The sequence below is a fragment of the Scleropages formosus genome, chromosome 24, assembly GCF_900964775.1.
Source record: "Scleropages formosus chromosome 24, fSclFor1.1, whole genome shotgun sequence".
Lineage (NCBI taxonomy): Eukaryota > Metazoa > Chordata > Actinopteri > Osteoglossiformes > Osteoglossidae > Scleropages > Scleropages formosus.
In genome coordinates this window covers 15,564,812-15,586,482 of record NC_041829.1, presented here as the reverse complement: position 1 = coordinate 15,586,482, position 21,671 = coordinate 15,564,812, and the positions used below count along the sequence as shown (strand labels likewise).

Sequence of the window (21,671 nt, the reverse complement as noted above, 5' to 3'; positions counted from 1 at the left end):
GCTCAGGGATGCATGTCTGGGAACGCCCCGCCAGCCCTCATTGCTGATTACTTCTCGTCCCATTGATAATAAATGCAAATGCAACGCTCCGAGAATAAAAACCCACGATTAATTAATCATAGCCTGATTTGGTTCCATAGCGTGTTTCATTCACAATTTTGGGGTTGGGTGACATTAATTGCAACTCCCTGAGCCCAGCCAACGGCGAAGCAAATTACAAAGCAAAGCAGTTGTTACAGAACTTCTTCTTCCAAAGGCTGCCGTTGAATTTACCGGTCTTCAAAGAGAATTAAATTGTTTTTAATTCAATTTCTTTTTATAGACTTCTCACAAAGCTGACTGACAGTGCTGAACAAACTCCACAATACAACAAAAAAGATGGTAAGCATACAGCACAGAGTAGCAGCAGTTATTGCTAACTATTGGGATAAGGCATCTGGCACCTGAGGAGAGGAAAACAAAAGGCTCCCATTGGAAAGAAGGGGAGAAAAATAAATCACTGGCAATCCCAGTACCACATGTCCTGGGCATTCTACTATTACAGGGGACCTGTGTGGGAATGTCAAGAACAAAATACTGGCAAGTCTGAGACGCAGCGGAGGCTAGGGTCGGTATCCGGACCCACGGCTGCCTATCTCAAAGTAGGCCGTCATGAGCTCCTGACCACAGAACTCAGCTGCATTGCCTTCAGAGAAATGACCTCCCGACGCAACTTCAGAAGTGGAAACACAACAGCGCAGAGGCAGCGGCAACTCACACGTTACATGGAAATCCATCTCGCGTGAGGTCCCAGCGACAGGTCCGGCCCCACCCGGGGCGAGCCGACCTCCTCGCCCCTCTGTCCGTTCAGGAGTTACGAATCAAAGATGCATCTCATTCACGGGCTTGAAGCGCGCCCGGGGGGGCTATCGGATTTCCCCGGCACACTCAAACCTCCCCGAGCAGCTGCTACTTACAGCCTCAGTCCCGTGTATTTGCAAAATGAACACGCCAAACATGCTGCATAATTAAGTGCCGCAACACTCCTTATTTTCGGTACTTCACCCTTAGTGCAGGTCTGAGAATGTTACAGTTGCTCGTCCTCCCAAAACAAACAGTAAAGGCGTGTTCTGGCCAGCAGCACCGATGTGGCTATTAGTGGCTTTTCTTTAAGGAGCTGGAGCCCTTGTCTCCATACACAAGGCACCAAAGTCAGGCTGAATGGAGTAAAACAGCAGTTTTTTTGTGTGTGCTGTCTAATCTGTGGATCCACATACAAAATTCTCCAGAACGTTCCAGTCGACTCATTTACATTTATTTATTTAGAAGATGCTTTTCTCCAAAGCGACTTCCAATGAACTCTATGTAGTGTTACTAGCCCACACACCTTATTCACCAAGGTGACTTAAGCTGCTAGATACACTACTTACACTGGGTCATTCATCCATACATCAGCGGAACACACACGCTCTCTCTCTGTCACTCACACACTATGGAGGAACCTGAACAGCATGTCATTGGAGTGTGGGAGGAAACCAGAGCACTGGAAGCTTTACACTGCTAGATACACTACTTCCACTGGGTCACTCATCCATACATCAGTGGAACACACACACACTATGGGTGAACCTGAACAGCATGTCATTGGAGTGTGGGAGGAAACCAGAGCATCTGGAGGAAACCCACGCAGACTGAGCGGGGATCGAACCCACGTCCTTTCACACCACCAAGATGCCGTGAGACAGCAGCGCTACTCGCTGTGCCACCGTGCCGCTCGACTCAGATGTCATTTTACAAATTTTAAAATTTCAACTTTATCTCGGGGCAGCAGGTTGCGTAAATGGTCAGAGCTGACAGGTTGCAATGAAACAAGTCGGGTTCAAATCTCTGCTCCTGCTGCAGTTCCCTTGACCAAGGTACTTACCATGAAATACTCCAGTAAAAACACCCAGTTGCATTAATGGATAATCAGCTCAACGTACAAACCTTAACATTGCAAATGACAAACGTGTCAGCTAAATAAGAGTTAACAGTATTAGTCTGTTAGTGAAACTTTCGACGAAAGCAACTTTTGACGACCCTTCCCCTCATTCACATAACTGAATATATTTCACTACAGCAATTCTGGAAATGTACCGCTCTCAAAGGTACAACAGCAGGGCCACCACTACGGTACATGCTGCTTTAGATGGAGGGTCACTCTTGTCACTTTGCGTTTGATCTCGTGTCCTGTGCAAATGCATGGATCATAATGGCTCACTTTTATGCACTATTACAAAGAAAAGGGGGGGGGGGGGGGGGGGGGGGAATCAATGAACCCGTTTTTTCATGCACGCCTTTGTAATATTTGGTTTCGTGTGGCAGATTAGTTTCCCGAGTGGCTGTGCAAGAAGACCATCTAATCGAAACATCAATTTATTATCTAAAAGTGCTTGTCCCAGAAACACCACATGTTTAATATTTATTCCCCTTTCCAGGAAATTTAACAGCTGCATTTCCACTCGAACAGGAACATGTCTCGTTTTCTACCTGTGTTCTTGCCTTTGGGAAGAGATTTCATAACCATTTCTATCGCATTTTGCATTTTAAAACTTAACTTACACGAAAGAGCAGCACGCCCATTTTTTTTTAAATATTTAATACATCAACGCGACAAAGGTTAATTTCAAAATACAGGGTGATTTAAGGTTTTCATAACTGGAGATGGGGAGAACGCGGCATCAGTGTGGTCCAATGTGACAGGCGCGTTACGCAAGAGACACACCTGGGGCCTCTTAAAACACGAAACCGGTGTCACGTTTCCCTCTGAAAGATCAAGGAAAAGATGGCGCGTAATGGCGAGCCATATTGCCTCCATTTACAAATATTTTCCAGAAAATAACATATCATGTTTTAACACAGCGGATCCCTGTGGGTCAAAATGGGACTCAACCGTATCCCGGGCTCCTGTCCACCAGGACCCGTTATTGAGCACACGGCATCTGGAGGACTGTATGCCGGGGGTCTCGTGGGCTCTAACCCCATCCCCCACCAGCTGCATGGCCCCACAGGGACCAACCGTTCTGCTGTTCCAAAGACCGCCCTCCCATACCCTTTTTCACCGTGCACGTTCGGCTACGTGTAACGGGGCATCCCTAAGGGACCACTGACCTCTGACCTCTGCCTGCCCTTCCCCTTGACTTCAGCCACTCAGAAACACACTAAGTATCCTTTGGTTTGACAGCTGCTCTATATTAAACTCAAATTTAAGCTGGGTCATTTGCCACAGAGCATGAAATATTGATAAATGAATCTGGCCGCTATGATTTTTATGGGGGTGATAAGAAAGTGATTGTGTATAGGTTGGATTGAGGAGGAGATACCCTGTTCAATGGGTGATTTCAGGCCCGACCGTATAAAATAAATGCGCGGTACTCAATTATATACAGTGCACGTTGCTTTTATAGGGCAAAAACGTGTCAATCCACTGTTCTTCGCAATCTTCATAATGAACGCACGCATCTCGCGAGAACGTCCACAATCCGCCTGCACCCGCGTTAAAAAGTGATCAACTAGACTACGAAGAAAATTTTGCCAGACCGACTTTTTTTCACAGATTTTTCCCTCCTAGCTCCCGCAGAACGAAGGCAGGAGAGAGCATCGAGTCAAATGCGTTCAACAAACAGCGTAAATTTCAGCGTGTGGTTAGCATCTGTGCAAAACGACTGGGAGATCATACAAAAAAGGCCACTGGGACATCTGGGTTCACATGAACAGTATCCAGGCTGGCCTGCTTCCACTCTGCCTGGAAAGAATATCCGGCATATTTACTTCATTAGTTAAATCAATTAATAGGCTCCCTCTAAAATAAACACACCGAAACCCCAGCCAGGGGCCAATTAAAACAGCGAGCGGGCCGGATAGCTGCCTTTGGATACCAGCGCGTTCACGTGTAATTATCTTCTTATGTAATTAACCACGTTCGGTTAGCGGGCGCCTTGCAAGCGTGCGGCGCCGGTGCACCGGGCCGCCCCACGAGTGCCGAGCGAGTAATTAGCGCTTGGCATGCTAATGTTAATGGAAGTGATCTGAAAACCTGAAAACTCATCAATTCGGCGGAGAGGAACAAGGGAGGGGAGGCAGGTGAGGGGGCTGGGGGCTGGCAATTTATGGGCCTGCCCTGGCAAGCGCTCTGAAAGCCCGAGTCTGAAAACAATATTCTGACACTTCAGCGTCTCTCTGATCGCTACCGCACGCCATCCGAATCACATATTCCACATTCGCATCCCGTGGCTGGAACTCGGCACGTAAGATTTCAGCCCACTACTACATTTCCCGGGATATTTATCCCTCGTCTAAGTGGGCAGACAGTCTTTTCGTACGTAAGGGTCTTCTTCCGCGTTTTGTAGTAGCCGTCATTCGGCGCGTTACACCTAATTGTGACGAGTACGCCGTTGCCATGGAAATACAGCCCAGCCGGTGTCGAACATTAGCGGAATTGAAAGGACGACTAACCACCTTTTCAAACCGGAAAAAAAAAAAAGAAAAAAAAGAAAAGGGGCCAGTTTGAAACGGTGAAGAAAAAAATCCAAATCGGTCTAAAGAGAAAATATTTGACGCACACTGAATTTGTATCATTTTGAAGGAGAGAATGAATGAATCCCAAGGCTTTGCTGTCATATGCAGTCAATCATTAATTGCATCAGATTCACGCATATTCTGAGGATGATCACCCAGATTACCATTAGTATTATTCCTGCAGGTTACTATTAGTTCTACTACACTCCACACATCTTGCTGAAACAACAGCGATCAAGCACCTCCCTTAAGGTTACAACGGCACATACATACGTACCTGGACTGGGAGTCGAACCAGCAAACCTCAGGATGCAGCTCTTTAACAGGTGCCTTTAACAACTTCTAGTCAGAGCATATTTATTCGCAGGGCGGTACGTCAGGACTCCGGATTAGGCAGCAGACGTGTTTTTGGGTGCGTCTGCACGATCGCACTGCGACGGAGTAGCATACAGTCCAAGGCGCACCCTACCTTGCGTCCTGAGTTTCCGGGATAGGCTCTGGACGAACACCACTCTGCAGCGGACGAGCGGTTACTTATAACAAATGAATAAATGAATGGACGCTGCTGTTCTCTTGGGTTTATTTGTTCCTCTTCGGAAACTGAGAGCTTTGTGAGAATTGTGCGCTGGGTGTCCCGCTGCGGAGATTTTTCTCTCTTGGGCCAGGACAATTTATTATATATTATTATCATATATTATTATATCTGTTTTACGTCTGCTACGTCCGAAAGCATAGGAACTCAAAGATGCACTCTCACCCTGCCCTGCGCCGTTTGAAGAAATGTGCCCTATATCTTAATTAAAGAAATCTCTTCATGCTTATTAAAGAATAATATTCTTTTTCATACAGTTCACCCGGGCGTGAAAAAAACTGATGCACGGGAACATTATTCATTCCAGCCTATTTATGACACGCGTCTCATGTTTGCATCAGGTTGACAGAAATGCCCACAGTGGATCTTGCCGGGGGATAAATCTGTGACTCTAACCATCTTATATTTAATCTCTTTCCCCAGAGCAAACCGTGTAGCCAAACCACCTTCGATCTCCACGTTTTTTCATTCGGATTTTCAAACCCCAAGTTAACTACTGCTGTCGGCGGTTAACACCATCCTAAAGAACGTAGGGTCCGGAAAGCAGAATCCACCCACGTTGAGATGGAGAGCAGAATTAAACTGGTGTGTTTTCTATCGCCAAGGCCAAAGAAATTGCTTTGCAAACGATGCTCGGTGGTACGGGCGGCGATTCACGCAACACCTCAACCTCGAAAAACATCCCCGGCCGCCAGCAAGCAGAAGCGAAGCCGAACGGACGCTCCGGACAAGGGGAACGTCACGTGGAGCCTTTCCTCTATGTAGGTCAGCGCACGGCTTCTCCCAATAAGGGCCGCTGGAACGCGCGCCAGCTTCGAGGCCGGCGACTCCGCCTCGGCCCGAGGTATCGTGCCGGTAAAACTTGCCCTGCCGCCCGTTCCCAGTTGCGAAAACACAATGCAACTGGGCCAGCGGATTCAAAGGCGCGACGCCGAATAGCCGCCAACATTCTCTCACAGCGCCTGCGACGGCTCCCGAGGGATTTGCGACACGACTATGCGCGTCAGTAACAATATCGCCGGGCTTTATCCGGAGCTCTCTATCCAGTCTCATAAACACTCATCACCCCTCCGCAGACCTCCCTCCGCAAGTCACGCCCCGGAATCTGACACCCCGGCCATCAGTACAGAAACACTCCACCCTTTACGGACTAATTGGTGGTATTAACCTTGAGATTATTCAGAAAAGGGCTTTTAAAATCATAAGCGTATTCGCAGGGCCCCGAAATGTGATGAAGAGGTGGGGAAAAGATGCGCCCGTTTGCCACCCGACGGGAGCGTCCGGGAAGGAGCGTCGGATCTGACGGCCACGGTGGGGAAAGGGCTACGTGCGTAGCCGGGGACCGACGGCGAGCTCCGGCGTCATCGACACCCTCGCCCTCCGCTGCACTCCGGAGGGAAGAGACCCGGAGCTTCCGCGGTCCGATCCCCGGACTCCCTCAGACTTGGTCGCAGTGCCATCTGCTGGCCGGGGCCGTCGGACCCGGACCTCCCAGCCCGCGCGGCCTGCGTGAGAAAGCGGGAGCCGGGCCGCGCCTCGTCGGCTGCTCCGCGGAACGATACTACGCCGGCTCCCTAAAACACGCCGGATTAATGCGTCACACTCTCGACGCCGCACCAGTCGCAAGATCGGAATGTTTCCGGATGTGCTTTGCATACCGGCGCCGGCTCGTTCCGGAGCCAAAGGCGGAAGGGTAAACGGGCAACGCGTCGCGCGAATGCTGTTTTCAGTTTGCACGCAATGCACACGGACACGCACGGGCAAACGCCGATACGCGGAGCTCGGAGCGCCGCGAGGTCTTTCGTCTGCGCTTCCCCGTGCCCGTGGTATCATTTTTCACCGGTATTGCATTAAGTATTGATATTGATTCCTTGTAAATGGCGCTGAAATGGATGGCCCCCACTTTTCTCTTATTGTTCTGCAGGACTTGCAGGTAATTTATTAGCGCCGGTCAGGGGTTCGATGGGAAGAACCGGCTTCGCCTATGGCGTGGGACTGACCGGCGTCACGCCCCTGGGGAGCGGCTGTGTAACTGAGGCTGATCGGAGCCTTCGGAGCAGAAGCGCAGGCCAGGGGTTCCCGACGCCCCCCGCCGCCCCGTAAACTTAGTACAGCAGATTTACCCCATTCCGCTGTTATAGACATTATTATCATCGAGACTTTGTTACAAATTCACTCAAGGCTTCATCCTCAGATTATTGGACACCATGCGGGACGGGCCGGAGCGAACGACGAAGCTCCGGCTCATATTTCCGCCTCCGCGCACCGCTGTTGCAGCCCGGCCTCGGCGTTACATTCTTGTACTTGTGTATATTTCTCCCTGCAGCACCTGAACATATTTTGAGATCGCTTCTTAAGCACTCTGGCTAAAGTCTCATGAGAAACCGGATCGACTCACAAACGAGAGCACGTGTAATCACTTCACACTGTATCACACACACCGACTAAAACCGCTTATCTCAAGCAGGGGTCGCAGTGAACCGGAGCCTAACCCGGCAACACAGGGCATAAGGTTGGAGGGGGAGGGGACACACCCACGACAAGATGCCAGTCTGTCACAAGGCACCCCAAGCGGGACTCGAACCCCAGACCCAACGGAGAGCAGGACCCGGCCAAACCCACTGCGCCACCGTGCTCCCCTTACACCCTATCAGGTTTCTCATATTTATTCATTTCGCCGATGCTTTCCTCCAAAGCAACTTACAATGTTCAGTTACCTACAGTTCTTTACCTGTTTATACAGCTGAGGATTGTTTACTGGAGCAATTCAGGGTACGTACCTTGCTCCATGACACTACAGCAGTTGGAGGGACTCAAGCCCATGACCTTCAGATCCAAAGGGAGCAGTGCTAATCACTGTGCTGCTTTGTTATGAACCCCAGCTGCCCTGTGTGTGTACTTCTCCTCATGCGCACACCTGTGTGGCCCGCTCACCTGCGGAGAGTGCCCCAGCAGCGTCCAAAGCGAGCCCATCCACAGGGCCCGGTCCCCGGAGAACTCCAGCTCCTCCGTCTCTTGGCGGTCCAACGCAATGTACTGGCAGCCCTGGTAATCTCCCTTGAGCTGCTCGCCGCCGCACAGCCGGACCAAGTCCCAGGTGCCCGTCCTCCGGAGCGTCTCCCTCACACCCCTCAACTGTCTGTATGAGAGGTGACCTGTAATTTTATTCAGTCATACAAATCAGGAGAAAAACTTCTTGATGGTGCGTGTAGGTTGACATGATTTGAACTCTCCCTCACACACACACACACACAGTCCAAAACCGCTTGTCCCAAGCAGGGTCATGGTGAACCGGAGCCTAACCCGGCAACACAGGGCGCAAGGCTGGAGGGAGGGGACACACCCAGGACGGGACGCCAGTCCATCACAAGGCACCCCAAGTGGGACTCGAACCCCAGACCCATTGGAGAGCAGGATTTGGTCCAATCCACTGCGCCACTGCACCCCCCATGAGTTGAACTTTGCCAATTAAAATTCTGAGATATTACGTTACGTGAGCCGTGCTGTAACAAAAACTAGCATGACCTGCAGTTACATCTGTCCTGAGTGAAAAATTAAAAATAAAAAAACCATCCATTTTTAAACCTTCACTTTCTGGCTCAAAAACTAGATATGCAGTAGGATTCCTGGATGCTGAACCGGTCACTTTCTGACTCCACCTTTGCATTTATCTGACATTTTTCTCCAAGGCAACTTACATTAAGTTACAATTATTGACATTTACATTTATTCATTTAGCTGATGTTTTTCTCCACAGAGATGAACATCTCAGAGAAAAGGAGAAGGAAAGATTCTAACTGGATGCTGATGTGTGATTCTAGAGTAGAGTCAATTTGTCACATACCACAGTATGAACCAGTGTAAATCACACGACCAACTGTGTTTACCCATTATTTAGCAAATTGCATAATGGATACAGTTACACTGCTAGGTTCTTTTACTGGAGTAATTTAGGGTAAGTACCTTGCTCGAGGGTACTACAGTTTGTGGTGGGATTTGAACCTCTAAGCTTAGGATCCAAAGGTAGCAGCTCCAACCGCGACGCTTCCAGCTGTCCCCCGACAGTCAGCCCATTAAGCGGTAATAATCAACTGTCACAACAAAGTGACCGCACTCACCAGAGAGCCAGGAAGGAGTCAGAGCATCTGACATCCAGGCCACGTAGCCTTCTTTGAGGGAGCACACGAAGGCGTCCAAGCTGCCGTGAGATACCAGCTCCCTCCTCTGCCTCAGCTCTCCGTCCAGCTGGCAGTTTGCGGAAAGGAAGAGCACTCTGGGCAGGAAGAGGGACCTCCGTACAGACGCTCCGCTGCGTTTGACATGATTCCACAGATGGTCGGCCTTGGTCTGCAAAAGACAAAGTAGGAGGTGTCATTGCTTTTGCATCCTTAGGTGCTTCAGTCCCATTGGAGATCCAGAGTCTCAGAGAGTCACAGTAAAGCCAGGCCCTTGCACTAAGGGGGGCACTGGGATATTTTGGGATACAGGCCGTGCCAATGCTGATTCTCCTACCAAATTCAACAACAGGCTGCTGAAATTAAGGAGCATTCAGACTCGATAAGTTCATGAGTGCTGCACGCAACCGCCCTGAAGCTGACGCCACAGCTCTTCTCCAAAGTACAGCGGTTTTACGTGATTTTCTCTCTTTTCTTTTCCTTAATAAGGGGATCTGACACAGGCCCAGTTTGCAATTCTTCAGCTTCACCTTTTCTTCAGCTATGTTATTCACAGTCTGTTCCAGAGCATCTCTACCCCTTTAGTTCAAGGAGGTTTTCAGTCCATTTTTTTATTCTTGGGACTGCAACATTAGTGGAACTACTGGTCTGTGCAGGATCTCCACACTCTTAAAATGTGAAAATTCGACACGACGAATCACAGAGGACCCTCGTGCTACGAAGAACTGCCGAATGCAATTTTACCGTGATGGCTTGTATGGGGTCGGGAACCTGGCGGATATTTGTGATGTTTTGGCCTTCTTGTTTCAGTTTCAGCTGCCAGTTCTGCTTCTGCACTGACACTTCACCTCTCCAGTCCTTGACATCAATGCAGAAGATTCCACGACCTGCAAAACACGGTAAAATACTCACTGTAGAAGACCAGCAGCCCCGTAACACACACTAAGACCTTATTTAAGACCAGCAAAGCTCTGCAGTGGGAAATTATGAGGAATAACGGAACTTCACAAACATAAAGAGAACCAGATAAAGAGAATTTGGCAGAGGCAGGTCTCATCAACACCAGTTTTTGGAGTGTCTTCATGGCCAGTGTGTTGGTAAATTTACTTCAGCATCCATTACATCATTTGTTTCCATGTGGTGGACCATCAACGGTGACTCTTGGAGGCTATTTGTCCTTAGAAGGATGAAAGTACCTGTCACAATCAGCAGGCTGACTTCCTCCTTTGCAGTCTGAAATTGATTGGGAATCCTCAAGTTGCAAAAAATGTCGTCTTTTTTCAGTCCACCAATAGTCCTAGTAACGAAATTCATTATAAAGGAGAAAAAAAAAGAAGAAAAAAACAAATCAGCTTTTTCTTGGATCCACATCAAGACGAAATTTCACATCAACAAACAAGAAGTTCCAGTGAAACATTTAAAGACCAATAAGCCATTCATTTGTCTGTAACTTAAAAGTGTTTTGTTATTTTTTAAACAATTAACTACAAAATGAACAGTCTTGAATGTTCATAATGACATCAAGGTTAGTTCTCACACATGGGGTATTAACAGCTAATAAAATTGTACAATTTTTGCACTGTTCATCAAGAGCTGCAACAGAAAATTTATGTTTGATACCTGAGTTTCATAATTAAGTCGCTAACACTAAGTGATGGTTGGATAGATGATTGGGGTGGTGGACTGCTGGAGGGTTGGACTGAAGTTTGGACTGACGATGCAAGTGAAGGTTGACATGATGGGAGTTTTACAGATGATTGGGCTGATGGTGGAGCTGATGGTGGGGCTGATGGTTGAGCTGATGAATGGGATGATGGTTCTTCCGATGGCTGGTCCACACTTCCATTTTTGCCACTGCACTGAGCAGTACCAGAAGCAAACTGAAAGTGGACCAGCCGGCTTCCCAGCTGAAACATTTTCTGAAATTAAATCTGAAATAATAAAAAAGTGCAAAACAAACACCAAGCTGAAGTATCCATACTTGATTAAGCAGCATGCAAAAACAGACATGCTGGCAGTAGAAAAAGAATAAACATAACAGAACCCAAAAACAAGAAAAAATTAAAAAAGGCAAACAGGCTGAAACATAATTTAAACATACATGAAAAAATACAACATACGTAAAATTTTTTTCTACCAAAATAAGAAGGCAAAATTGTGTAAATGAAAATGCTAGACATTTTAAAACACTAATTTTTCATTATATAATTATTTATATATCCTTTCATCGTCTAAACATAGAAATTAATATATATAAACATATATATTATTTTATATATGTACTGAGTGTATGTGTGTATGCTTAAAGGCTAAATAGTATTACAGTATGCTCACGATTCAGTTATAGTGTGTAAAATGTGTTTTATTTTCTCCAGAACTTGGGAGCTGTGTAAACAAGAAGAACACGACGAGTCGCCTGGAAAACACCCGTTCAGTGGGACGCGCGCGCACGCACACACGCGCACACACACACGCACGACGATGATTCTGGCGAACAAAAGGGTGAAACACACACACACACACAGACAGACACACTCACCTCCTCCGCAGATGGAGCGGAAAAAGGGCGATGGAAACAGGTTCGAGTGACCAGCGATGCCACGCGTGCCGCCGTCCGCTTCGTCGCCGTCGCGAGGACTCCGCGCGCCACCCGGTCGCGCTCAGCGCTTTCACAATCTCGCTTTTCCCCCGAGTCACCCGAGCTTTTCTGGGCGATGTAAACAACAGGCCACGTGGAGACTCTGGCGCCGCCCCTGCGAAGCGAGGGTGACGTCACGACGCCAGGAGTCACGCGACGGTGTCGAAACGCGCCGCGACGGCTGCACTGCGGCTTCCGTTACCCGTTGTGTGTTCGTGAAAGCGGCGGAAACCGATTAAAAAACAAAAGAATAATAATAATAATAATAATAATAATAATAATAATAATGTTATAGCTGTCAATGAACCGTGGCAAGAATAACACACATGTGCCGATGCTGTTTTAAAAATCAGTTCATTCAATACATCTTCACAAAAATGACAATTAATCTCTAATGACGTTTAACACACCGTAATATAACAAGTATAGCGTTCCATTTTGAAACAGGTACCAATGCAAGTTTAGAAATGCACTTCAGCAAAATTAAATAGTTGCGCTGAGGTAATATGTAGCGCTGCATTAGTTACTTTTGGAAACTGGAGATGTTTCAAGGCCCCGAATGGTGCAAAGCACCTGTAATCGAGTTCAGATCTGTTACTGCGCTGGATTCCTGTAACAGATGGACGTGCATTTATTAATGCACACACGTCTGTGAGCTCCTTATGTCATTGGCGTGGCGAACCTAAAATGCCGACAAAGCAGTCTGAACAGGAAGGTGGGGGAAGGGTTATCGGATTATTAGCGACATTCCTGCAATGTCGCGTTACTTGCGAAGTAACATTGTAATCGCTAGATTATGCCATTCTTGGCTGAACGTGAGCGTCTCTGGTGTTGGTGGCCTATACAGGGGTATGATGGGATATGAGGGGCATTTTCCATGACATCCGTTGAATATCCCCAGGCATGAGCTCGGCCTCTTCTGTCGAGGCATCCCATCGCGGGCGTGCTCAGTCAAGGCCCGGCCAAACGCGCTTCCAGGAGGAACGGCATGTGCTCTCGTCGCCGCTCTCCCTCGCTCTCCCGCTCCCTCTGCATATCAAATTAATTAAGGTCAAAGTGAAGTGGTAATTCAGCACGAGGCATCAGGATCCAGGCAGAGGAGCTAACACTTTGTCTCCATTATCTGTTAATTATCAAGTTTTAGCAATGCGAACACCATCAAGCTACCCCCATGTACGAATGTATTCGATAGTTATTGCTCATTAAATCTATATTTTCCATGCTGCAGAGCTCGAAGTGATTAGTCTCATTCTGTCCCGTCCTAATGAAGACCATTTTTAGTGGTTAGAAGTAGTGCTAATATGCCGAGAAAAAAACTGCACCGTTGACTTTTATGGCAGAAATTATGAAGAAAAATGAACATGAAATCGATGAAAATTGAAGTTTGGGAAGCATGGTCTAAATTTGCAGGGAGAAAATATTTTCAGCGGTTTGATTCTTTTTAATCTTAATTATTTATCAGTGTGTGGGGAAACAGGGGGGCACGGGAGCGCAGGCGGGTTCAGCCTGTGCCTGCTCTCTGGTGGGTCTAAGGTTCGAGTCCCGCTTGGGGTGCCCTGTGATGGACTGGCGTCCCGTCCTGGGTGTGTTCCCTCACGCCCTGCGTTGCCAGGTTAGGCTCCGGCTCGCTAACACTTTGCACAGTCCCTGACTGCACTGGCTTTTCTTTGCAGGTTACCATTCCTATAAAAACTGAAGTTAAAATGAAAAACGTGCATAATCCCTACTGAGAGGCAACTAAGGTCTTCAGGGGATTCAACTAAATTTTATTCCACAAATGAAGAACATGCTGTAGCCTTCTATGAAATTAAGAATAAAGTTAGGATTTGAGAGAATTAAAGCAGATTTTTGAAATGATGCTCACCAACAACAGAGACTTAGGCCAAATGTCACTTTTCTTCCCTAACTAAGGGGGCCACTGAACTAACTCGGAACCCCTGATGAGACTGGTCTGATTTAACTCCTGTGAAAAAAACTTACATTGCTTACAAACACAAATCTGGAGCTTGGATGAATGGTTTGAACATTTTTTCCATTTCCAGCAACACTTTGTCTAGCACAGGACTGCGGTTTTCCAGAGTCAATCCCGGAAACACAGAGTATGAGGTGGGATACACCTTGGATGGGACACCAGTCCATCCCAGGCTATCATACACACTCACTCATTCCCTCACACACACTATCAGCAATCTAGAGTCAGAAATCCACCTGAAACACTCTCCTTTGGACTGTGGGAGGAAACCAGAGCACCCGGAGGAAGCCCACGCAGACATGGGGAGAACATGCAAACTCCACACACCAAGAACCAGATTTGAATTAGGTTCAGCTACACAGCCCAGGCCCTGTGAGGTGCCAGTGCTACCTGCTGTGCCACCCTGCTGCCTAGTATAGTTTAGAATGTAAAAGTAAAATAGATTGTAAGTACTTAGGTATATAAATAGATAGTTATCCTAAGAATGCATTAATGTCCAATCTCTCAGTAAAAAGAACTGTCCGGGAATGTGTGAAACCCAAATGTAATTCTGTAAAAGTTAAACATACCAAACGTCCCAGAAATGCATACTTCCATTTTTACTATGGCTCTGCATTTATCTGCTAATAACTACTTACTAAGTCAAGTACTGAGAATAATTTTGCCTGTATTACATGTCCTAGCACATTTGCTTCGAAAGGGGGGGTTATATGTCATTATGTGTGACTGCTTTATAATGGCTCCAGGCCCTTGTAAGCAGAGTCCTCAAATCCACACTGTGCGCATAGTTGATAATGACACTGAAGCTTTGCTGCAACCCTCGCTATCACCATGACACTCTCAAAAATTATTTGTGTTGTAGTACTGCACCACCGAACTCTAATTTCTATGCTATGTGTTGTAATTATTATACCTTACATTAGGGTTCCTACATACAACATACATAAAACATTAACATTCTTACGTTACAACATCTCTATGAAACTGGACAACTCACTCATTTTTCCTGCCTCCTTGGCTAAGAGTCTGGGAGTGATGATTTACTCAAGTCTGTCTTTCTCTCAGCACGTCAAAGCCACCAGTCGGAGCTGCAGATACATCCTGCATAACATTTGCAGGATCTGTTCCTCTTTAACAAAAGACTCTACACAGCTCTTGGCCCAGGCCATGGTGACATCCCGTTTGGACTACTGCAGCGCTCTCCTGTCTGGTCTTCTGGCTTCTGAGATCAAAACTCTACAGCTGATGCAGAAAGCTACTGCCCGAGTTGTGTTTGACCTGCTGAGGCATTCCTATGTATCTCCGTTCCTTGTCTCTCCGCATTGGCTTCCTATAGCTGCCCGGATCAAATTGAAGACTCTGGTTAGGGTCCAGGGGGTGTAGTGGCACAGTGGGTTTGACCAGGTCTTGCTCTCTGGTGGGGTTCGAGTCCCACTTGGGGTGCCTTGTGATGGACTGGCATCCCGTCCTGGGTGTGTCCCCTCCCCCTCCAGCCTTACGCCCCGTGTTGCTGGGTTAGGCTCTGGTTGGCCACAACCCTGCTTGGGACAAGCAGGTTCAGCCTGTGGGTGTGGGTTATGGCCTACAAAAGCATCAGTGCAACTGCTCCCCAGTATCTACAAGACCTGATCATCCACTACATCCCAACCAGAATGCTATGCTCTTCCACCTCTGCCCGCTTGATGGTCCAGCTCACAAAAGGTCCAAAATCAAAAGGAGGCTTTCGGTTCTGGCTCCAATATGGTGGAATGACCTCCCCCTCTCACTCAGAGCTGCTGATCCTTTCTCTTCGTTTAAGAAGGGTCTTAAAACTCACCTCTTCCGGACTCACTTCTCCTATCATGTCTTAAGTGCATGTCAACGTGTAAATGTTTTTGCTCAATAACTTTGTGATTTTAACTGTTGAATAACAGCCAAACCTTTATGCAGCTACTCGTGTGATTTACTTTAGTTCACGTGGTGGAAAATAACACATGAGCTGTGCTTTAGAAACATGCTTCTGCTAATATAATGAACTCATTCTATTTTCTATGAGATGCATGTTGCTCTGGAGAAAAGCGTCTGCTACATGAATAAATGTAAATGTTTTGATGCAATACTTTAGTTCAGTTCTTTTAAATGGCTAAATTTGCTAGTTGTTTATGGATAACGGGAAACCCCAAGCACACAGGGAATCACCTTAGTTTTTGAGGGACCCTGCTGGTGACACATGAACTGTAGGAACACGTGTAGTTAAATAAATGTGACACATGTTAATAGACTCAGTCTGGTATGGTGACTTGCTGGTGAGAAAAAACAATTGGAACTCAAGCTAATGCTGCACTGTGATAAATGAATGGTAAATAATACATGTTACATGTAAATATAACACAGACTGGAGAACGAATTCCAGTGTGCATCAACACAAAAAAACCATTATTATGAGAAAAACACATTTGTTATTTCTCTGCCTGCTAAAAAAACAATTGTGTCTTATAAAGGTAATACTGTTTAATATTTTTGGGCAGAAATAAATCATGTCTCACACAATGAATTTTCTTGTGCCGAATTATAATGCAAAAAAAAAGATAATTTAAAAATCTTCTGGAGGATGGTGGAATGTGAATTGAAGAATGGTTTAAAGCCGGCCCAAAAATCACTATTTTTTGTATTTAACTGATACAATGTGAATATTGAAACACGGCGACTTTATCGGTAATTTATTATTAATTAGTTCAATTAGTTATGATGCTAAATTTAAGAAGTTAGTGTTTGAAGTCATTAGTATTTTATTTATTTAATTTGGCCTTTATTGCACATTATTATAAAGTTTTAAATTGCTGAACCCATTTTAGACATAACCAAACATAACTAACAGCGTATACAAACTCGTGGGTAGATGAACGTTATCGTATTACGAGTTTATCGATTTTGATTTGTCATACATGCTGATTTAAACAAACTTTGAAAAAGTCGCACAGCTTTCTTTCACGAACGTTTCAATAATATCAGCAGCTGGCAGCAGCCAACGGAAAATGTGGGACAACCTACTGTGGCCCTCATAAGGCATCGCGCTTCGTACCACCTTTGCACACCACGCTTGTGTACCACAAACCCCTCTGACCTCGAAAAGTGACTCTTACGAGCAACGAATCCAGCTGCTTTCAGCTTTGCGGCGAATTCAGATGCTTTATGTTTCACTTACGATGCGTCTCGTCTAATCCTTTTTGAGGATTTCGCCTTCCTCGGCGATCCTTTTCTAGTCTTTTTTCAGTAATGAACATTCATAGGGCAAGTGCAAGCATGCCTTCATGGCAAAATAAATAGAAAAAATACGAAAAATTCCATGTTGCATAAGATTTGGGGATTTTCAGAGGCTCTGAAACCCCCAGAAAACCCCCTAAAACTCTAAACTTCAAACCGAGCTGGAGCTCAGACAGGAACGTGTAAATTTAGAATGTATCATCACTCTGCATCGCGATGTCTGTCTCATCTGTTTGAATGACTTGATTTCATAATGCAATAATGACAGTTTAACGCTCTTGCGGACAATTAAATACAATAAAACGTTTCCCAAACGTTTGCCACATGGCCCGCCCACTGATGAAACTTTATGTAATGACAAATATTGTTGGTAATGCATGACCGTATTAGCTTGGAAAAAACTCGACAGAGATTGCTCCGTCTACCCAGACACCTTCTGTCTGTTGCCAGTGCTCAGTGGCCATTAAACTGCTTTAAATTTTGAGCCTGTCCTGCAGTTAGATGGCGAGGGGCTCAGCTGAGGCGACTCTCCATTACTTGTCTTGCAATCACACGGGTGATTGTATGGGTAATGAAACTCACGTCTCCTCTTCGCGACTGCCCCTCCGGATCGACTCCGTTCCCCTGGGTTGCCCCCCGTGATGGATGGCGCACCTACATCGCCGCAATCGGGAGCCCATCAGTTCTGGAGCCCATTACTGCTGGCTGTTTGGCGGGCGTCCTGCAGCCAACCAGCATCCCTTCACCGCCCCTCACCCCCGTCACCCCCGACGGCACCATCGATGCCGTAGCCCCCCCTCCCCCCCCGCCGTCCTCCGAGCCCCTCGATCTGTTTTGCGTCCTGTTGTGACCTTTCATACAGACAAATATATTAGTCCAACAGCCACGGCCTCATTAAAACAGCACATTAACTGAAGGCTCTCGCTAACGAAACGACGGCTGGAGAGGCTGATAGCTGATGCCCGCGGGCAAAGCGGGAAACTTAACTCATGAATCAGGCTGCTAATGCCGCTTGATGCCCAGAGCAGTCAGGGCACCTGAAATGCCCCCCCTCACCCTCACCCTAAATCCTCCCCCAACCCCACCTGGACCCTCACCGGCACTTCGCGTAACACCAAAGCTCATTACTTTCCCTGCTGATATGAGAGAGTGAGTGAGTGAGTGGGCAATAATAAAGTGTGAATTTTTCAGAGCTGTAAAAAATGGGAGGCCGACAGCCCGCTGCCAGCGTACGGGAGGGACCCTGGAAGCCGGGCAGAGGACCACTGAATCAGGCGCTCCATACATCATAAAATCTAATTAAATCAAAGCGCGGAATGAAATTAGTTTTCTGTGACTGAAACCGCTGCCGTCGGAGCCCTATTAAATGAACTGCGGCAGCCGAGCTAAATAATTCACAGTGAGGGATTTTGCATTTATACGAAAATTGTGCACTTAATTGTCCGCGCCACATTACAGATTTGCCCTTATGTTAACAATGTGCCTAAAGCATTCTTACTCAACCATATCATGCCCATATTAAACTAAATGTAGCCAATAAGGCTTAAAGCAGAGGGTGAAATTAAACAGCAATAATCAAAGCCCAGTCTTGACAATATTCAATACAACTACGAGTACAAGGCAGAAACATAACCTGTTGCAAAGCGCCATAACGCGGGGGGTTAAATTAAAATTCTGGAAGCTATGAAAATACCATGATTAATTCGTAAGTTTATCGAAGCAGTGTAGAAAAAATTAAAGTAAACTTAAGTACAGCTCAAAAAGACAGCAGAGGCAGACAGAGGCCTTAAATGGTCAAAAATGAAATTAAATTAATAAAAATATAATTTGTTTGCATTACTTGCCACAAAATGTTGTCAGACCAACGAAGAATTTTGTGTTCCACCTGAATATATCATTGGCAAAGATTTCTATTTTTCCCCAGTTTTCGGTGTCTTTGGCCCCTAACTTTATTATAGCTCCTGTCAATACCTTAATAATAAAGGAATGCGGAGGGCAAAGAGTATCATATTAGAGTTATAACAAGAATATACTAGATGTACATTTGGCGAATATTGAGTTTTAAACACGTCCCATCGTGATTTGTGGCCTTGTCTCTGCAAATATTTGTCAGTGTCAGAGCCCAGGCCCACGCTGTCACTTATTGGAGCAGCGAGGGAATAGGTGCGCAGTGCAGTGATCTCACTATTTAGAGGGGAATGGCAAGGGTGATGAAGCACTATTTACTTACAGGGCCATATTTCTGCTTGGGGATGTTATTATAAAATGCAATACGATTCTGACAGATTTCCATCACTTTGCCGGCCATTTGTTATTACTGGGGAAGTGAGCCACACCAGCACTGAAATATTAGTAACTTTGCCATTCTTGCAGGGACGCTGTTTTCTTTTTTTTTCTTTTTTTTTTTCGAGCTTTCGGGTCTACAAAGACAGTTATTTATATTTTCCTTCACTTGAGGCATATTTTTTGAAAGCAGCGGATGGAGAGCACTGTGTTTTTCTGCGACTTCATGGGGATTTCTCAGAGAGACGGGGTGGTAATCATCTCGGAGCTCAGGAAAAAAGACCCATGTGGCGCTCTCCTCAAGACTGCACTCTTGGTTCTGCTTATGAGAAGGGGGTAGAAGCAGCATTATGTGGGACGTGCATCACTGTTGTGTGGGACGAAACAGGGAAGGACAGGATTATCACCGTATTTCACCTCCATAGCAGTAAGACCGAGAACAGTTTACCGAGATGCACCGGAAACCCAAACTATGAAGCTGCTGCACATCACCAGACAATATCTGCAACTTCCCACACATGGCAATGCATTAAATTTAGCTGATGTTTTTCTCCAAAGCAAATTTCAATTATTTGCCTATTTCTCTAGCAGGGTAATTCCATCAGAGTAATTTAGCGTAAGTACCTTGCTCAGGGAGGGGGTTGCGGTGGCACAGTGGGTTGGTCCAGGTCCTGCTCAGGGTGCCTTGCAACAGACTGGCATCCCATCCTGGGTGTGTCCCCTCCCCCTCCGCCCTTACGCCCTGTGTGCCGGGTTAGGCTTCGGTTCCCCATGCCCCATACGGGGCAAGCGGTTCAGAGAGACAGACCTTGCTCAAGGGTACTACAGGCAGAGGTGGGATTCAAACCTGCAACCTTCAGGTCCAAAGGCAGCAACTTTAGCCACTTCACTACCAGTCCAACACGAGCAGTACAGTATTCTAAAAAATGGTAAACTTTTGTCTTCGCATCGCAGAGCTGCAGGTTTTAGCGAGCAGATTTTGTTAATGTCCGATCAACGGCTAGAACACAACGTGAAGCTGGCTTCCTATCCAAAAAAATGACTTAATATCCAAACCGTTACTTCAACAAAGCCGTTTAGAGCACAAAGCCGATTTCCCGCTGCCAGCAAATCTGGTGGAAGGGAAGCGCAAAGGTGATCTGCAAAGAGTGCTTCCTGAAATTTGCCCGATAGGTAGTTTGGCGGGTAGTAAGAACATCATCAGATTTCCCCCCGTGAGGATCTCAAGTCTGCGTTCTGCCTGAAACTGCAAACCATCGCTTAGAAGGTCAGGATGAAATAAATGCTGCATATTCACACATTTCAGCCATTCAGGCCTCCGTCATTTCCGCCCGTTGCTTCTCGCCACACGCTTGTCCGCATACCTTTGCTGCGTTACCCGGCCTCGTGCGGGCTTTAAAAAAAAAAAAAAAAAAAACGTTTACGCAACAGCCGTCTTGACATCTTTATATCCAAGAAATGTACGTTGGGATTGCTTCTCGGCGGCTGCGTTGCTGTGTGAAAAATCTGAATTGACGTAGAGCCCGGTAGGCCTATGGCAGGCAGATGTTCAGATCCATTTAGCTTCAGATCCATTGCTTTTTACATATTAATATTGATACTAATGTGGGCTTGGATGACTGCATATCATCTCAGTGGCCTGTGGCGTCCCATTCTTAGGAGTGCTATTATCGTCCCACTCCCCCTGGCATGGAACAGATGGAAAGGCCTGGCAACTGATAGGCCTGTATAATGAGTGCTTTTTTGGATCGGAAGGTAAAAATGGCTCCGTAATTGCACTCAAATTTGGCCCAAAGTGTTAATATCTATACGGTGTAATGAGTGTATCGGTCGTGGGAATTTAAGTTTTTAACCTTGGTCTGAAAACTCGCCAAACGCCCTGATTTTCCATTTTGGAGTTTCAAGCGCTTGTATCGAAAGGGACTTCGGCTCATAAAGCGACGCATCCCTGCAAACTTCCTGCAGAACAGGGGATATGGAGCAAATCTTATCTATTCAGCGCTCTCCCGTGAACCAGAAAAGCACTGTGCGGATTTATTGCTTTTTATGTGAGAGCAGTCAAAACATTGTTTCGCTGAAAATACAAACCAGTTTATCTGGCCCCCTTTGCAGATACACACCCATGCACACATACAAATCAACAACGCAGGATATTATATTAAAGCAGCCACAAAGAACATTAAATTCAACTGGTCCAAGGAGTATTTTAATATAGCGATAAAGATCATTTCC

At 46.4% G+C, this 21,671-nt stretch overlaps 1 protein-coding gene across 1 annotated transcript in view; it reads right to left on the bottom strand.

Moving 5' to 3' along the window:
* LOC108939506 (uncharacterized) overlaps positions 1 to 21,671 on the bottom strand; it is a 75,489-nt gene that overhangs the window by 18,762 nt on the left and 35,056 nt on the right. The window contains exons 2-6 of the mRNA XM_018760898.1: positions 11,843 to 12,056; positions 10,500 to 10,600; positions 10,048 to 10,190; positions 9,247 to 9,475; positions 8,063 to 8,283 (exon numbers count right to left, since the gene is read on the bottom strand). Of these exons, the coding sequence (XP_018616414.1) occupies positions 8,063 to 8,283; positions 9,247 to 9,475; positions 10,048 to 10,190; positions 10,500 to 10,600; positions 11,843 to 12,056 (908 nt within the window). The remainder of the gene's footprint in view (positions 1 to 8,062; positions 8,284 to 9,246; positions 9,476 to 10,047; positions 10,191 to 10,499; positions 10,601 to 11,842; positions 12,057 to 21,671) is intronic.